This window comes from Excalfactoria chinensis, chromosome 9 (genome assembly GCF_039878825.1).
Source record: "Excalfactoria chinensis isolate bCotChi1 chromosome 9, bCotChi1.hap2, whole genome shotgun sequence".
Classification (NCBI taxonomy): domain Eukaryota; kingdom Metazoa; phylum Chordata; class Aves; order Galliformes; family Phasianidae; genus Excalfactoria; species Excalfactoria chinensis.
Window position 1 is genome coordinate 13,895,664 of NC_092833.1, and position 18,583 is coordinate 13,914,246.

The following is an 18,583-nucleotide window of genomic DNA, read 5'->3' on the forward strand; positions in this document are numbered from 1 at the left end:
CAGTATTTGACCCAAATCCTGTCACACTGTGGGTGTCTGAAGGAGGTTTCAATTTACAAAGTGCTGTGTTTCCAAAGTGGCAGAGCTCTATCCAACAGTTACAAAAAATAAATAGAGAGAGAATGTCAGAAACCTCTGCCATGGCTCTTCAAAAGAGTGTTATCTTGTCACTTGTTATGCAAGCAAAAAGTGGGCTTAATGCAAAATGCCACTGGCTTTTCAATCATTAATGGCACAATCAAGTAAAACACATAATCTGTCACGGTGAATACAGTGTTTGTAAACACGTGCAATTAAAGTGGAATAAGATTCAATTATAATGGGTTATGTGTGCATAATAATGCAGATCGTGCAATTCTTATTAGTCGGGCTGTAGTCTGAGCTCAGTTTGGGAGGAAATTATATTGAAATGTACTATAATGAAGAAGAAATTTTAATGAGAAGACAAGGTTGAAAAAATATTACTCAAAGCAAGAGAAATGAAAGCATCCGGAGGCAGAATGCAAATGACTGCACGGAGCCATTTGACTACATCTCCGGCTCTGTGCCAAGATCACACATTTACACTTAGCTGCTGCCAGGACCTGGGCAGAATTGGGCACTGCTCAGGAGCAGGATCCACCCTCCCTCCTTCTGCCTTCTTCTGGTCAGCTGCTTTTTGGGTGGGAGCAAATATGTTTTCTTCATATTAGCACACGGTTAAAATCCAAGGTAGATTTTATACACTTCCTCATTTTCCCCTTTGTTTAATCACTCGTGGAAGTTGGTTTACTTCACATGAATTGCTTTAATTAACTGTCGTGAGGAGGGGAGCAGGACCAGACTACTCAGAAATGCACAGAAAATCACTGGTGAGCAGCACGTAGCTGGTACTGAGCGCAGGAGAGCTGATCTCAGCTAAAACATTCAGACCTTGTCTAATTCTGGAACAGGCAGCTCACCAACTACTTGATAAAAACCAGTTATAATGGGTACACGTGTATAACAATGCAAACGGTGCTGCTCTGATTAGAACAAGGCGCTGAATTGACTCAGTCAATATCTGAGAAGTGAAAGCAATACAGTGTATGAAGTTAAACAAAATAGATGAGAACAACAAAGTGCTGTGTTGCATTACTTACACAGTTCTTAGGAGATTGAAATCCTGAGGAATAAGTTGTATCAGCTAGGGCACGGCATTAAGGATATCTGCCCTGAGCTTGCTGCTGTCAGCTAGAGCAGCTTTGCTGAAGAACATGAAGAGGAACTTCTGCATATAAGCAACAAGTGACTGCAAGTGTGGGAAATTAAATGGGAAATACAGATGCAAACCAGAGGAAACCCATGTGCATGCATCTGCATCTGCTCCCAGTGTACTGCCAACCGTAAATGCACTCAGACAATCAAGGAAAAAAACATTCCAGAGACCAGAATCCCAACTCTTCATTCTCAACAAAAGCTCATGAGAGGAAATTTGAAGTTATGGGAAGGAAATGATGTTGTCGCTACTACTCCCAGTGAGCGGTAGCCTCATACAGACAAGGCTGTGTGTCCTCCCTTGTCAGGAAATGTTTATGGCTCATCAGTCTGTATTTCCTCTTTCTCACTTCGTATTCCTCGTACTTTCATTGACACCCTTCCATGCTGCTGAATTTTTCCCTCACTTTGGTGTTTCTGCACTAGGCTATAATGTCTCTCCACAGCCATTTCTCTGAGTGACAGTGTATTACAAATTCAGCTCTTCCAGTACTGATTTAGCTCCTTTAATCTTTCCTTATAAATGAATCTCTCCATCCCCTTGATAATTTTTGTTGCTCTTCTCTGAACTCACTACAATTTTTCAATATCTCCTTGCTAATAAGTTCCCCAGAACTGAGCACAGCGTTCCAGGTGCAGAAGAAGCAGAGCAGCATCCAGGTGGGCAGGAGCAGGGCTGCCCCAAATGTGCTGCCCTCCCCAGTGCCCTGTCTCATTCCCAACTTGTCTCCACAGGTTTTGAATCTCCTTTTCTCCTGCCAATGAAAACTGATTGGTTTCTTCTGTTCCAGTGCAGAGAAAGCTGGTCAAATTCTCCTGTGCTGTATCAAGCACTGGGTTCATTTTGTAGTGCTCTTATCCTGCTGCTTATGCCTATGGATCTTTTGTGGAGGCTTTTAGTTCCTCCTAATGTCATCTCATCTGCATACTTGTTAACATGTTGCTTTCTTCTCTATTTCTGCATAAACAGGCAAGACCTTAAATAAAACTTCTAAAATTGTGCTTTGTGGTTCTTCCAAGGATTCCTCATCTTCTGCTCTCTGCTTTGTCACTCTCTGTTAACCCCTCTCTATAGCCTGCTAGCCTGTTTTCAATCAAGAAGGCAGTGTTCATCTCCAAGCTGATTTAAATTATTTCTTCTACAAAGGTTTCATGAGGCACAGTATCAAACGCTCTACTCAGATGCAAATATATTACAACTCCAGCATTCCCTTCATCCGTTAATTTTCTGTTTCTATCAAAAAAGCAATCAGGTTTGTCTGGTGAGATTTATTCCCACTGGACCAACGCAGTCTGAGACTTTGTGCTGCTGAATTGCCTCCATGGCAGCTGGGTGTGTAAGCACCCCCAGAAATGAATGTTGGGGTCACTGTTATGTTCATCCTACACTGGGGTTCTGCTAATTGGAAGTTCTGTCTTAATTATAATTAGTGCCAAGACTGTGATGGGGCGCAGCATCCCTGTAGGGCTGTGCCAGGGTTGTTGTCCCTCCACCTGCTAGGAGCACAACCTTTGTCCTGCAGCAAGGTCACTCCACACAGCTTGGGAAGCCCTGCAGCAGCACGCCGTGCTCAACACCATCTGCAAAGTGCCTGCTTCCCTGCCAGGGCTCTCAGCAGTGGCATGGTGCCTGGCCAGGATGGGGACCTCCTGCCTGCAGTCTCTTGACAGATTGAGGAGCAATGAGCTCCTGGCAGCAGTGGCCTTTGTCATGAGGGACTGCAGCCACCTGGGGACAATTGTGGGACCTTTGGATGGGCCGGGTTTCATCTGGCTGCATTTCAAAGCAATACGGATTTCTTTCAGAAAGGTAGAGTCTTCAGCAAGACGTGTTTGGGGATCATTTATTTCTCCTTCTAAGTGTCTACATGCACTTTTATTTATTCACCTCCCAGTCTTCTGTTTACAATTCAGGAGGGATGACCACAGGCAGTATGGTATTCTGCCACTTCCCCCCATATCCTGGACTCATCTCTATCAGCTGATTTGCATGTAGGATTATTTTCCCTTGAGTATTTTCTCACATGTTGACTAGGAAGAGATCTTTTATTGGCTTTTCCTCATTTCTAAATTGTTCACATCTCTTTCATCTGTATCATTAAAGACAGATTCTAGCAATCATTAGCTTCATGACCATCCTAATTTACTAATTAATGGACATTTTCTCTCATTCCCCTGAAACTCATGCAATAAGTGTCTTCCATATTCCCTTTAAATCCTTTGGCAGCATTAATTCACTCTGAATTTTTTTGCTGTCCTTATCCATCCCCCACTGAGCATTAAATGAATCTGTATTCTTGTTTGATTCCTTCCTCACCGTTTCCTATTTTCAGTACAGGTTTTTTTAACCTCCCATCTCTGAGCATTCCTCGTGGAGTCTCTGTAATTGCAGCATATAGCAATACTTTCATGCACACTTATTAGTCATGCAGATTTGTGAACACTCGGCTGCCATAGAAATTGGATGGGGTAAATGTGGAAATGGCCCTTTGTGAAGAGTGGATGCGGGACTGGTCAGGATGGGAACCACTGCCATCAGTCCTCCAAAGCTGAGTGCCTTCCCATGGGTCTTCATGCTCAGGAAGAGCAATAAACATCTTTCCCTCAGTAATTAGTTCCTTAAATAACTAGTTAATATCTGTATAGTGCTCAATAAGTGCACATTATTTTTGGCATTTCAGAGCCCTTTCAGACTGTGCTGGCAGCACGTAGTTCTTGGCATTAATGAGTTACATGACTTTGCTTAGGGGGAGATGTGTTTAGCAGGATTAGTTGCCATCTCTTTGCTATTTTGTGGGAGAAGGAACATCAGCTCCACTGGCCTTTAGGGCAGCTGAGAGCCTCAGCCTGGGCTCCTCAACCTGCTGCAAAGGGTTTCCTCTGGGTGGGAATCACAGCCTGACCCTGTCCAAGGCTGCTCCCAACACAGTCCAGTGGAGAATCCTTCCTCATATGAGGATCTGGTGGGATGAGGGGTAAAAGGTAAATCGTCTCCTTCTGGGCCAGGTAAATCATTGCTTTTTTGATTTCAGCATGGACATTGGTGATGTTAGCCTTAGTGCTGAGCGATGTAGTTACTTAATAGGGTATATCAAAAGCAAATGGAAGTGTTGCTGTTATGTGTTATATTGTTCTTACAAACATACTTAAAGCTCCTAACTAAGCTGTTATTCTGGGAACCTAATGCAAGGCAGCAGGTACTACAGTTCCCCTGCCGAGTCTATTTTCAATATTAATTATCTTGCTGTGCATTAAGTAGTTTTTGTTTTTGCATTAAAGGGTTTATGAAGATTAGATGATTAAAATGATAAAGACTAATTTTCTCAAGCATAGCCCCTTGGCAGCAGCCAATTGCAAAGAGAAAAATGTGTGTACTTAGTTGCTGTGGAAGGCTGGTACAGTGAGTAAGTTATTGTATGGAGGGGAGGGACCAGTGGGAAAGGCTGTTCCACCACAAACGTGGCTGCTGTCCTGCTGGCCATACACTTGTGCTGCGTTGATGTGGCAGCCATTCATTTTAATTCCCAATAAAGCAGATTTTTGTCCGGGAAATCAATTTCTCCATATGAAAACCAGTGACAGGAATGGCTATTGCTTGCAGACGTATGACATCTGCTGCAAAGCTAAGCTCATTGTGTCAGCGGAGTATGCATTGCTTGCTCTTTGAGGAGGAGGGGAGCTCTGCAGTTGGGTCTGGTTTCATGGCACTAAGCTGGGCTGCCAGGTGAGTGCATCTCACAGGGGCAGCTGTCACTGGAAGGAGATCTTATGTCTGAAGGAATCCCTTGTGTAATAGCCAGGTTTGTACCTTAGCTCCCTCACTGCCTGCTGATGAGGGAATTCTGAAGGAGAAGTCCCAGCCCTGCCTTCTGGGAGACTCTGTACAGAGTTTGTATTTCCTTTTCTTTCCCCTGGTTATAAACATGGTGACACATAGGCAGCATAAATTGTTTTGCCGTAACAGTCTTTCCTTCCTGTCAGGTAGAGGAGCATACATAGTACTTGCTAATGCTAAAGCCATAGGCATTAGAATCACTGTTATCATTAACATAGTCATCCCCCATTGCACAAATGAAAGTGAAAAGCAAAAGGTGCACTGTGGAGTACAGTGCCAAGAAGCTGAGGACATGTAGGAGAATTGCACCGATTATTTTCTATATTGCATGGATCATTTTCTACAGTCCTGTTATGATTTCTACATTTTGGAACACTTCCCTTCATTGACTTGCACTCTGAATAGGTGGTTTCTGTATGAGTTTGCTGTCATTAGTATTATGAACTGTTATTTGTTAGTATCATGAAGTCTTTTCAATGCCTTAGAATTTATTACAGGTTTCAGAAATGCCTACATTTATCCATTTTACACCTTCATTATCTGATCTAGCCTCATCATTACACCACATACATACAATGGTATTATCACTGCTGTCTCATTTCATTTTATTTTCCATTTCTTAGAAATAAAAGCACTAAACATTTTGTAAGAAAACATGCCTGAGCATAATCAGTCCCAGTATTATATACATCTGAATCTTGGGTATTGACAGAACATGTCCATTGCTCAGAGGTGGCACAGTGTGTGTTTTAGGCCAGTACTGGTAGACTGGGCCAACAAGAATGTCCATGCAGGATCTCAAAAAGCCTCTGAAAAGCCTGAAATACCTGTAGTGATCCCTAAGCTTTCTCAATATCCACAGTGAAGGTTCCTCACATTGTTAAATATAACACCTGTCCTTGGAAGATGAATTTGTCTTACTTATAACATCTGATGTTAAACTAACATCTAAACTTCTAACATCTAAACTAAACTTCATGCCATGTGAGGCTCCAGAGCCAGCTGTAGGGAGTGGAAAGAAGGGAGAAGGCACAGAGTAAAGGAAGGTACAGCTGTCTTGAAGATGAACATAAACACCACCCTCTGATGGAGGCAACTGTTGTTCAGTTCTTAAATTGAGAAGGATTTTTAAGGATCAACTAAATAGAAAGTAAATCCAAGATGAGAGGAACAGAAATCCAAGATGAGGGGACAGAAAGGCAGCTGCTAAGTGTGTGACACGAGGTGACTTTTGATTAAGAAAACAGCCTGCCCACAGTGGGAAGAGAAAATGCACTTGGAGACCAGATCAGCTCACTGAATATCCCTCCTGAGAGAAAGCATTGTAATAGCTGACCTGAATCCATTTTTAGCAGTGACTGTTCTTCCAGCTGGAAGTGTTTTCCAGCTACAGTGAACTCACAGTCGACTGTAGGCAGGATCTGCTTTGCTGGACTCTGCAGTGCTGATTCTCAGCCACAGACACTTGGAGGAGGACAGCCTTGTCCTCTGGCAGCATGAGGTGGCTCATGGCACTCTCTGACCACAAGAAATACAGAGTTACAGGAAGTCTTGCAAACTGCTGCAATAAAAGCAGATAATTACCTCTGTATTTTAGGGAAGCTTACAACGAGTCTGTGTTAGTAGTCCCAAATGCAGGGCATCAGCCACGTTAAAGGCTGAAGGGAAAAGCTCCAGTTTCTCAGTTTGCAAAGTGGTTTTAATAAATCAACCTACTGAGAAAATATTAGAAGTATTTTGGAACAAATAATGTGATTGAAAAAGGCATATTTCATCCAACAAGTCAATTACTACACCCACTGATATTTGTTAAGATTCAATTTGGTGAAAAAAGAAATCTGTGTTCTGCCACAAATTCTGGCCCACTTCCCATAGATGCTAATCCTCAATTCTTAGCCAAAATTTGCTGATGCATTGTCTGACACAGAAAAGGGCCTCTGAGCTCTGACATAAAACCTAATTACAGGAGGTACAGTAAAACAGGGCAAGAGACGATGAGAGGGAATGGTTTTAAGCTCCAGGAGGGAAGGTTTAGTTTGGATGTCAGGGAGAAGATCTTCACAGAGAGAGTGATAAAGTGCAGGAAAAGGATGCCCAGAGAGAATGTGGATGTGCCCATTCCTGGAGGTGTTCAAGGCCAGGTTGGATGGGGCCCTAGGCAACCTGGTCTAGTACCAGATCTGGAGGTTGGTGGCAGAGGGTTGGAACCTGATGATCCTTGGGGCCCCCTCCAACCCAAACCATTCTATGATTCTTGTAGTGTTGAAGACATGCGTGATGCTCACTCTTTTCCAGCAGCAAAATACCCAACATTAGTATCACTACATTAGTTTCAGAACATGCACACAGACACATACATATGCCTGTACTGAAAAGCATAAACTGCCTCCTCTTTGCTCAAAGTCCAAGCGCCTACAGCAATATCAACAAATGCCATAGAAATGAGAAATAATGCTCCAATTCCCAGTGCAAGAAAGCTGTGGTGTTTGCATGTCCACAGCGGGGAAATGTGAGGATTTGGCTAATAGGTGAGATGTCAGAATTGATTCCCCACAAAAGTGTCTTACGAAAGCTTGTCTATTCACAGGGACCTGCCTTGTGTCTGAGCAATGGTGGCAGCTGAGTCCCCACAATAAGCTGGGGCTTGCATCTCTGTGGGCACCGGTGCCTCCAGCATCAGGATGGATTCCCTAGGTTCCTTTCTGTTTTCAGCACTGGGGAAGCTGTGCTTTGCTGACACTTTTGCCCAGAGGCTGTTTATCCACACAGACAGGAAGAGTTTGCTCTACAAAGCAGCAGGGGAATGACAGTGGCTGGCAAAAGACAGGTAGCTGCAGGAAAGTATTTTCCATCTGCTCCCATTTCTGCACCCCACCATTGCTCTTCTCTGCCATCCATCTCATTCTCACCACATATCTGAGACCTTGTTCTGAGCAGCACGGTGTAATTCTAACACATCAGCATGCCATGCAGCAGCTGCCAGAGCTCACGTATAGGCCTCAAATGCATTTGTTTAGAGCAGGGTTCCCAGATGGGCACAATTAAACGGTCATTCTCTGAGATGTGACTGACCATGCACCATCCCTTTGCTAAAAGAGGATTAATATTTCGGAGGATTCGCAGTCTCTATGACCACTCCCTTTGAACAACAGCTTTGAATGTTTCTGCTCTCCTTGGAATCCCAGAATCACTAAGGCTGGAAAAGAGCACTAAGATCATCTAGTCCAACCACTGACCCAGCCTCACCATGCCTACTAAAACATGTCTCTTGGTGCCACATCTACATGTTCCTTGAACATCTCCAGGGATGGTTAAATCACTTGTGCCCCTGTTCTTAACCTAATGGGGTTAACTCCTACCATGATAGCAGGAGCTCAGTTTAACCCCTTCTTTTTCCCTTGGCAGCGCAAGAAGCCAAACTACAGCTATAGATAAAACACGCTGGAGACCGTGCTGTCGGATCTTTTCTCTGCAGTCCCCGCAGAAAGCAGTTGGCTACGGCTGGCCATCCGGCTGCAGTGCTGGTGTACTCGACGGTGACCGAGATGCTTCCAAAAAGCACTTTGTGGGGATGCGGAGCGCTGCAGCATCCCCCCGCCGCGCCTCCCCGCAGCTCCCAGCCCATTGCTGGGGGAAGAGCAGCACCTAGAGGCCCCGGGCGGCCCTGCCTCGGGCTCCGCAGGCACAGGGGTCCCCAGGGCTCCGGGACTTGGGGGCACTCTGTACTTCTGGTGGCTGGGGGATTTAGGGATGAAACCAGAACGAACCCAACCTCTCTGAATCCCAGCCCTTTTCCTCCCGCGTTCAGCCCTGCCAGCCTCTGCATCGAGATCTGGCAAAGAGAAAAAGTCTTATTCCTTTCAATCCTTTATTAATAAACTGAATCCACACTAGAACTATGTATGTGGCAACATGTTTGAAGACAGTAATAAGTACGTCTTCAAACACAAAAATAAGAATGATTCAACTTCTTGAGAGGAAAAGGTTGAGTTTCCCATAGTAGAAGAGGAGACTTGAAGCCCAGACCTTATCTAGGGTCTCTCATTACATGTATAAGAGCCAGGAAATTAAGTTAGACCTCATACTTCAGCTGGTCTGTAACTAGGGTTGTTCTCCAGTCCCTTATTTGTGCAAGTCATCACACTATAAACATGACGATTAGACTGGTAGAAGTATTTAACAGTGAATATTTTTAGGATGTAATCATTCCAGACTCAACTGGGAGTAAAAACACTGCTTTTAATGTCAAAGATAGGGAAACTGGGACACATCATTCAAGCTTGTTGTGACTGTTGGGATCAGAGTCCTTCAGCTCCAGACTACGGCCCTTAGTCAGTCCTATGAACTATGTTGTCTGTCAGTGCTTGGTACTGCCAGTAAATTAAATAATTGCTTAGTGGAAGAGGAAAATGAGGCAGTACTGACAAGGGAGACAAGATATGCTTTTCAATGAGACCTGAAAATTCAGACAGAGTTGATTAGGCTCATATCACTGTGCAATCTGGAGATACTAAGCAACCAGCTCCCTGCATTTACTTCAGTGGGAATATTGACAAGGTGGAAATGTTCCTCCTGAAATGCAGAACCTATCAGGGCTGCGTGGGGGAGGGAGGAGAGTTATTTTGGAATGGGAGAAATAAAAACTTTCATTGACCCCCTTAGAGAAACCTGCATACATCGGCATGGTCCCAAAATCCTCCTTGAGTTTATTTTGCAAAGATAGAGGAGTCTGTAGGTAACTATCCTACTGTTACCAGTACAACAAGCACATCTATACGGTGAGGTCACATCTATGTTGGGATGGGGTGAATAACAGGAAAGTGATGTCTGAGTGTGCTGGGCTTCAGGACAAGTGCTCCTGTTCCTGGCACAGGTTTTGCCTTGGCAGTGGTTTGGATACATTGGATGGAGGACAGACCAGTAGGTGAAGCAATTGCCCTGCACTGCCTCTTTAGGCCTTGTGGATGAATGAAGCTGGGACAGATACTGGAGTGGGGGAGATGAGGGACTGTTTACAATCCAAGGTTTTGTAAAGTTTTTCAGCAAGTTTCTTTGGTTGCAGAAAGGTCTCTCTCAAACACTCTGCCTTTCTGGGACTGCTCTGCCCTTAGTGCTATTGTAAACCTATTTGCCTCGTGATGATCGATCTGTGGGCCGCAGAAGGGCTCCCTGATCTGCCTGCTGGCTGGCAGAGATGTTCCTGCTGACTGGGGGAGAAACGTGCTCCAGGGCTCCTGGCTGTGGCTCTGCTTGAGACCTTGCACGGCCAAGGGGGACATAGCGTGTGCAATTGGAGGCAGTCAGGGTACCCAAGGCTTTCTGGAAAATGAGCAGTATTTCTGGCTGGCTGGGCACAGTGGTGAATTTACAGAGCTCTTTTGCCTCAAAAAGGAGCAGCAGAGGTGAGGAGGGATGGATCAGCATTGATTAAGCTGCCAGTTCTGCTAATGTCACTGTGGACACAGTCACTTTTCTTTGCCAGCAGCAACTTAAATAATAAGATGCAGAGGGAAAAGGAGGGAGTGTCAGTGCTGAGCTACTCACAGTGCTGTTGGCAGTATTTAGATGAGGAACTTGTGGTGTGATGGATGGCCATGATGCAAAGATACATGGTGATCAGCTCTGGAAACAGGCTGTTTAAGGACTACCCCTGACTAGTCTGAAGGTGACTTCACCAAGAGCTGGTTGCTAGATACTAATCAATTTTGTCCCACACAGCTGCTGGTCAGGCCCTAGGGTTCACAAGCAGAGATGAGCTTGTTTGATCCTGAGCAAAGCTGTGAAGGGTAGTGCAGCTTTTCTATCTCCCTTCCCCTGGCCCTGCTCCCCATGTCCTTGCTGATCAGCCACTGTGTGTGCTCACTGAACAGGCACTCACACCACAGTCTGAAGGTGAGCTCACTTCTCAAACCTATCAGAAATATTCTTCCAAATTCAAACTTCCTTCTGCCAGGCAAAGATTTTCCATACAGCTCTATCTAAACACCCCTAGCTTCATGACCTACAATGAGGTAGATCTTGTATTTCACACGCTGGCTTTCTATGTTGTACTGCCGGACATAAATTAGGCCTCATGCCTTTCATTTCATGGATACTTTGGTATCCCATGGTCAGACATAATGAAATGTGTTTTGTGGTATATATATATTTTGAGCTTGATGTGCATTATATATAACAAACCCTGATGAGCATCTCTGAGAAGACCCTATGGTATAAATACCTAGGCATTGTTGTTTGGGTCCACATCTCCCTGGTCATTACAGAAGGGTGATCTTTTGATGTCTTTCAAAACAGTACATCAAGTTACTTCCAAGGAGGTTTCTCCTTAAAAATGAGTATAGTTCTAATTTTGTAGGAGTTAACTTGAATGTTAGTAACAACTCCAACGTTTGACTTAATGTATAGAACATTAGGAGTATATATCTAGTGTTTCCAATTAACCAGGGACACGGCCTTTCCTGTCTGTTTAATCCAAGGACAAAAGTAATTTGTTAGGATAGCAAATTGCCTTCCACTCCTGCACATTAGCATTAGAGTATCACTGTGAAAATAATCCATACTATCTGGATTGTGGCAATGGAATTGCTACAAGTGAAAGCTGTTTTCTGAACTAAAATTTGGAGAAGATGAGAGAGAAAGAGAGACATGAGGGGCATTGTTAAATAGATTTTGGTATTTCTTGTTTTGAAAGGCTTCTACTGAAAAGGAGAGTACATCTATCTTGCAGAGGGTTTCCTTAGAGGGTTTAAATGAAGACTGAAGCTTTAAGAACAAAGTGAAAATGGAAGAAGAAATATACTGCCATGGGTAGCTCAGAAATGAGGCACTGGGGGTTTCACAGTTTTCATTAATCCTCTCCTGCCCTGAGGGTGTTCCTGTGTGACCATCAAAATGACACACGTGCAGCTGTGTGGTGCTTTGCCACATCTCTGGGTTTGATGTACTTTGCTCTGGGGATGGTTAAACCTCCAGCTGTTCAGAATGGCAGTTTGTTTCCTTCAATAAACATGCTCGGATGTTTATCTGAACTATTGAAGTCCACAGAATTAGATTATAAATTGTTTCAAAGAGTTTTTCAACATGTTTTCAGATGTTGATTACCAGGTTCTAGCAAGAAAAACCTGTCTTGCTCAAGCACTGCTTTACTGTTACATCAGGAGCTGGGCTGGTGGCTGTGCCTGGGGTCTCCTAAAATCCTTGTAGTACTTAAGGCTTAAAAAAACATAGCAAGAGCCACCTTACTAATACAGAGGGGAGGAAACCAAGCTCTTGTCTACCTGGCTTGGCAATAGGACTGCAAAGCTCATATGTAAAAAACAGTCACTAGGTGCTTCCCTATGGAAGTACAGCTCATAGCGTTACATGGCAGCATGTACTTGAGTAAAAGGAAGCAATGGGTGAGTCAAATGCACTCCTGGGAAGGCACTGTGCTTCTGCACACCCAGCTAAGCCAGCAGTGTTGGGAATGGTTTGGTTCTGATCACCTTATCAGCTTGGGCATTCTAGAGATTTAAAGCATTGAGAAACAGTTTAATAATAACTGAGAAGACATTAGCATTGATTTTTAACATGCTGCAAAGGTATGATAAAAGAGTAGGTATGTGATGGATAACAACTATGTGAACCATTTGTTTGGCTCAGCTCAGTTGGTGCTGACTGAAAAAGACAAGAGAGGGAAAAATGGATCTTCTCAGCCTGCCATGAATCTCAGCAGTGGAAGGTTCAGACCACCAAGGTTATAACAAATTTCAGAGCTTCTGTTAACACCCTACGGAATGATGTACCGATACAGAGATTGTTACTGAGACAGTATCCGATGCTTAGAGACAACAGGTTTATTTGCTTTTATTAAAAGAAAAGAAAAAGGAAAAAAGCAGGAAGTGTGGCTCAGGAGTGTGAACTGGGAAAGAGGACAGATATTTCCAAAGCTACTGCCAATCCCCTTACATGGACATGATGAGATATTGCGTGGTACTGGAAAAGGATCTGTGACTCAACATGTGAATCTGCACTGAACTGCATTCACAGGTTTAAATTTATTATGAGGCTTAAGGTCCAAAAATAGGAGCCTTTCAAAAAAATGTATTTTAAAAAGGTATTAGAGGGTGATTAAAAACACCATTAAACCTCACCTCTGAAATAATGGGAGCAGTTGTACATCTCGGCAGTGGAAGAACTAAAATCCAGGCATTTTCTGACTCGGATAAATCTTAAGTTTCCCACATGTGCTTTTGCAATTGTAAATCTGGAGTAAGAGTGCTGCAGTAAGATGAAAAGTTCTCTTGCCCTGGCCCTTCTTGCTCAAGCGAAGACATGTTTTTTAAGATAATTTGGTTTGTGATTAGTAGGCAGCTCTACATTCAGGTCTTTTGATCTCTTTACAATATTCCTGAAAGTATTAAATGCATGTGTAATATACAGGATCCAGAGAAACTAAAACCAGTTGTTTGGCCTCCTAACACACAGATGAAGTGCATTTCCCCACTTAAAAATCAGAGCAACTGTGTCAATACAGTGGAGGAAGACGTCACTCAGATGGTATCGCAGACTGATATAGGCAACTAGGTATGTTCTAAAAAGCTATGTTTGTATGCACAGCCATTCTACTCCTGTGAAGGGTTTTAGCTCTTCAGGTGTTTGGCAACACGAAGACCAGCTGTGTGCATAGCCTGTTAGCTCTCCTCCATAGCAGGAGGACTGTGCTCTTAAAGCAAAAGCAAACACACCAAGCTGGCTTCATCTAAACCATCCTGCATCGCTTCTGTTACTTGTCTACTAGTGCAGGCCAGCTGTCTAGACAGTGAAACAGAAGCATCAAATTACAGAAATAATAGAAAATGGAGAGTGAGAGGCCCCTTAAAGGTCATCTTGTCTGCCTGCTCCCTTGGCCGTGTTCAACTTAACCTATACCACAGCTTCATGGCCTGTCGAACTGGTATTCAAAAGTCATCAGTGATGGAGATTCCAGCTTTACCCACAAACAAACAAGTGAAAAGTAAAAGCTATGTTAACAGCTGAGCAGCTGATCGGTTCTGTCTGTGATGCTGGTCTGTCAAAGAAAATATCTGCTGCTGAAATATCTGTGTGCTTTACTAATGCTTCAAGGAAACATGCTAATCCTCAGGGGACGTGCACATCTTAGCACTGGGAAATGGGAAACGCGTGCTAATTTTGCCTGTAAGATGGTGAGCAGTAATCTGGATGTTTTGGCAAGATGGAAGTTTGGGACTATTGTACTTATGTGGTTGCCTTTCAAACTGTAATTGTAACAAATGTGATTAGTCTGCAGTTCTCCAAGAGAAGCTGTACTGTGACAGGGATGGAAGTATTCCCTTCCAACCAATAGAGGCCAGGCAGTGCTCATCCTGAGGATGAGCTGCACTTTTGTTTTCTTTTTTGGAACCTCATCCAAAGCACTAAAATGTAATGAATTAAGACAACGCTGAATTGCTGGCCTAGAGCTGGCTATTTTTTCTTCCCATGATTATTCTCCTGTTTGATAACAGTTATTGTTTGAGTAGATTTGGTTGAGTGCATCTTTTGCCTTGTTTTGTTGTTGCTTTTTTAATACAAGTTTTTAGAATGAGGTCCCATAGGAAGAGTCAGGGAAGCGGAAAGCAAAAGAAGGGGGGGCAGAGAAGTTGATGTAAAACCCCACTTTTAGACCTGAAACTTTCAGGTGATTTTTAATGTCTGCAGATGTATCCAGAGGAATAAAATATATATTGGAGAGTTAATTTTGTAAATAGTTCTCAGTAACTCACTAGAAGTTTTGGATATGTAATTGGATTTTTCCTTCCTCTTCCTTAAACACAGAAGTATAATAAGGAATGAATAGATAACTGTTGGTTGCAATATAGCTTCATACTGCCCAGGGCATACAGCGTCAGAAAACTATTTTATGTAAAAGCAGAAATTTCATTAAGAAACGACAGCTGAAACACTCTTTGTTAAGCGTAATTTGCTGTTCAAAGTCACTTTTCGAAGTCTCTGCTTTGCTTTCTGTCAGATGCAGAGGCATGATGTGTGACATGGCACACATCAATTAACTCTCAACATAAAAAGGTGTGGTGATTTTCTCTAATTGAGGGGATGGGAAGGCAACTATTTCTTAATGATCTTCTGAAATGATTTTAGATGGCTGTCAAACATCTGGCATCGATTAGTAGGCAAGTCAACTGAATGGAAGATTTTCGTTTTCTGTTATTGCCTGTTCCCAATGCTTTCTTTCTGAGAGTATTTTACTTTCTGACATTTCTGTTGTTACTTTCCTCCATTTTTAAGATGTCTTATATTCAAGTTTGCCTGACGACTTCAATATGCCATTCCGATAATTTCCTTTGGGATCAGTCAGTTCTTTTCCTATGGCTATGTTACATGAGAGGCTTTTTGATCTCCGTGTGACTACCATGTATTGTCCATGAGCTTTTTTGGTTTTGCTTTTGTTTCTTCCTTCTTGTTGGCTACTCTGGTGCATTTTATTCTTATGTCCCTACTGACTCCCATCATGTTATTTAACAGGTGAATACTGTTTTGAGTACTTTGTACATTATTTCTCTCAAACTCTGTATTCTACAGTTGTCAAGTGTATGGGAGATTGGTAATCACAGCCTGAACCTCTGATTAATCAGCTGAGGCAAGTGTGGGGTCAGCTGTGGGAGCACAGGTGAGAGTGATGTAGCTGTGCTCCCGGAAGGGGTAGAGCTCAACTCCATCCCCTCTGAGACCTCATTTAAGGGCTGACTCCCACTGAGGCAGCATCTCTTGGAGATTGCTCACCAGTGAGGACTGCCCCAGCTACTTCAGCCAAGGCACCACCACTGGTGAGTTTTCCTTTGCTTATTCCTTCTGTACATTTGCTACCATCTGTATATTAACAGCCAATACATCAAGATTCCACCTTTTTATTTTAGAAACCCATTTAGAATAATGTGGGGCAAAATGTGAGGAACAGAGAACTTCTGACTCTGAACGGCTCACAGCAGAAAGCCAAGCTCTGTGCTCCAGATGAGAGCTCAGGAGGGAAAGGCTGGCTGGTCCCACCTCATCCTGTCTTCTCAGGACACCACTCTGATAGCTTGGAAATGTGGCTGTCCCTGTTTCTGTCTCAGTGCCACTTCTTAAAGCAAACATCTGCAGCAGGAAGCCTATTGGAGACATTGGTGGAGGAGGATGTACTCTGAAAAAGCAAATGTTCCAGTGAGCCATAGCTGTTGCTTTGGGCAGAGTGACTCAGCTCTCTGGGCATAGGTTTGCCAGAATAAATGCAGTTTAACTCAGTTTTTCCCTGAAACTGATGAGTAAACTTAATTTGAGGTCTGGTACTGCCATGTAAAACTTACTGAACTTTTTGCTATGGAAAGGGATGAATTAAGCCAGCATATTTTAGTTATCATCTGTGCTACACTGCTATATATCTAATAGGCAGGCACTTAGAAGCAGTGCACGAACACCTAATAAATGAAATTCCCTCCCCCAAGGAATTTGTGTCTGTGTGGGAGAGGAGATTGGGCAGGAAGCGAACAGGAGCAGCCAGAGGTGATGTGGCTGACAGAAAGATGATTCAGATGCTGCAAAATATTTCAGGGAAGTGTTTGTTCTGTTTGATATACAAACTAACTTTGTGCTGTTTGACCTGCACTGTTTTCTGTCAAAAGTCCTAAGCAGACGTAAAATTGAATGAAAAGAAAGCAGAAAATAACAGATTCTTTTTCTTGGAGCTGAAAAGTCACGGTAATGCATTTGGAAACAAAGAAACAAAACCATGCCATAGGTGCACATGTAACGCTTTGGGTGACTTGGGGTTTGATACCAGAAACAGTCTGCAGAGAAGAAATGATTATTTTCAGAAGTATTCAGAAGTACAGGAAAAAAAACCCTCTGCATCTCAGTAAGTTCCAAGATACTTGAAAGATAATGTAGAAAATGGAAAGAAGAGATGGCTAGAATTTTTCAGTTTTTATTGCCTGCTCTCGACACACGTGAGCTGTGTTGTTTGGATCCGTATGATACGTATGTCTATGATACGTACCCCTTTCTCCCCACAAACCTTCTCCATGTTTGTACAGTGCAATATACCAGACTATTTTCATCCACCCAAGTGCCAGATATGACACCCTGTGGGTAGAAGATCTGCATGTCATCAAATCTTGCACTGAATGGTTTTCCTTTAAAGACACCATTTTCAATGTATCTCAAAGTCCAGCTTAGCTCTAAGTATCTCTTTTATGCTGGTACCACCAAACTGTATCAACATTATAGGATTACGAAGTGGGATCGCTTGCCCTGTCAGCTCTGTGCTAGCATTATGGCTTCACATTGATACTTCCAGCAGGGCAAGTGCTGTATTTTATTAGTTACAGAGATTCATTGCGCATCCAGAAACTGCCCTCTGCACCCTGCTTTTATAACAGGATTCACTACAGCTGAGCAAATACAACCTCTGTAGTATATATGAAATACAAGAAGATAATAGTAGCAGGACAAACTCTCTGATTATCTATATAGTGTGTGCAGTGAATTGGGAGTACAGAGATGCTTTGCACAATGGAGGGGAAAAAAAGGAGGGAAAATGTATTTAAGGTCTGCCATGAAGGCCCAGCAAAACCTGCTTAAAGGATTCCTATCCTAACCAACTCTCCATAATCCCTAACAAAGGCCTGAATACAATTACTTCTGCAGTGTATTTCCAAGCCAGGCTTTAGTTACATTCTTAAAATTGCAGTCAAACTGCAGGAGAAAACAAACCCAAATAAATCCAATGTACCAGGTGTTATCAGCCTCCAAATAATGAGCCGAAAGCAAACCCCCAACCCAAGCAGCTCGAGCCATTTGTTTCTACTTACCTCCATTTGTCTCTTGGATATTTGAAGCAAAGGCTCATTTTGTCCTGCAGATTCGGCGCTGCTGCTCAGTATTGTCTCGCCTGATTGTAAAAAGGCTCCTGACCAAAAGGAACAGGAAAGCAGTACGTAAAACAAACACAGAAGCCCAAGAGGAAAGCTACACCCTAAAGACCAGCACTAATAGCAACTGAGAGACAGGGAAAGAGAGAACACTCCCAGTTACTAACTTTTTCCATTGATACATCTGTTACAAAACAATTTTGCTGCAAACTTCTCTTCCTTCTTGCAGGCAATGCTTTGCTGTAAGTGTAGACCTCAGATAAAGCACACAGTGAGTGTGGGATTAGGATTTATTTTTTTTTCCTCTTTTTTTTTTTTTTCTTTCTTTTTTTTGGACCAAGTAATCGAATTAGTGAAACATAAGCTAGGAGCTCAGTTGACTACTCTAAAAGCATAGTTCTGGGCAGCAGTTATCACAAGGTGCATTTGTCCATACTTAAGCTGTTGTTTTAATCCAAAAATCTTCAATAGAGAGTGATATTTGAAACAGTCACCTATGGGACTTCCTGGCCAGAGAGCCTTGGTGCAGCAGAAGTGAATGTTTAGATGATTAATAACTTAATTTTCTAAGGGCGTGATGAGCAGGTGGAGAAAATATGCCGAACTG

General features: G+C 43.0%; 1 protein-coding gene across 1 annotated transcript in view; it reads right to left on the minus strand.

Annotated features, from left to right (window-relative positions):
• The window catches only part of LOC140256334 (calcium-activated potassium channel subunit beta-2), a 106,825-nt gene extending 88,824 nt beyond the window's left edge, over positions 1-18,001 (minus strand). The window contains exon 1 of the mRNA XM_072344783.1: positions 17,917-18,001. Within this exon, the coding sequence (XP_072200884.1) occupies positions 17,917-17,954 (38 nt within the window). The 5' untranslated portion in view covers positions 17,955-18,001. The remainder of the gene's footprint in view (positions 1-17,916) is intronic.
• Between the last annotated feature and the right edge of the window lie 582 nt (positions 18,002-18,583).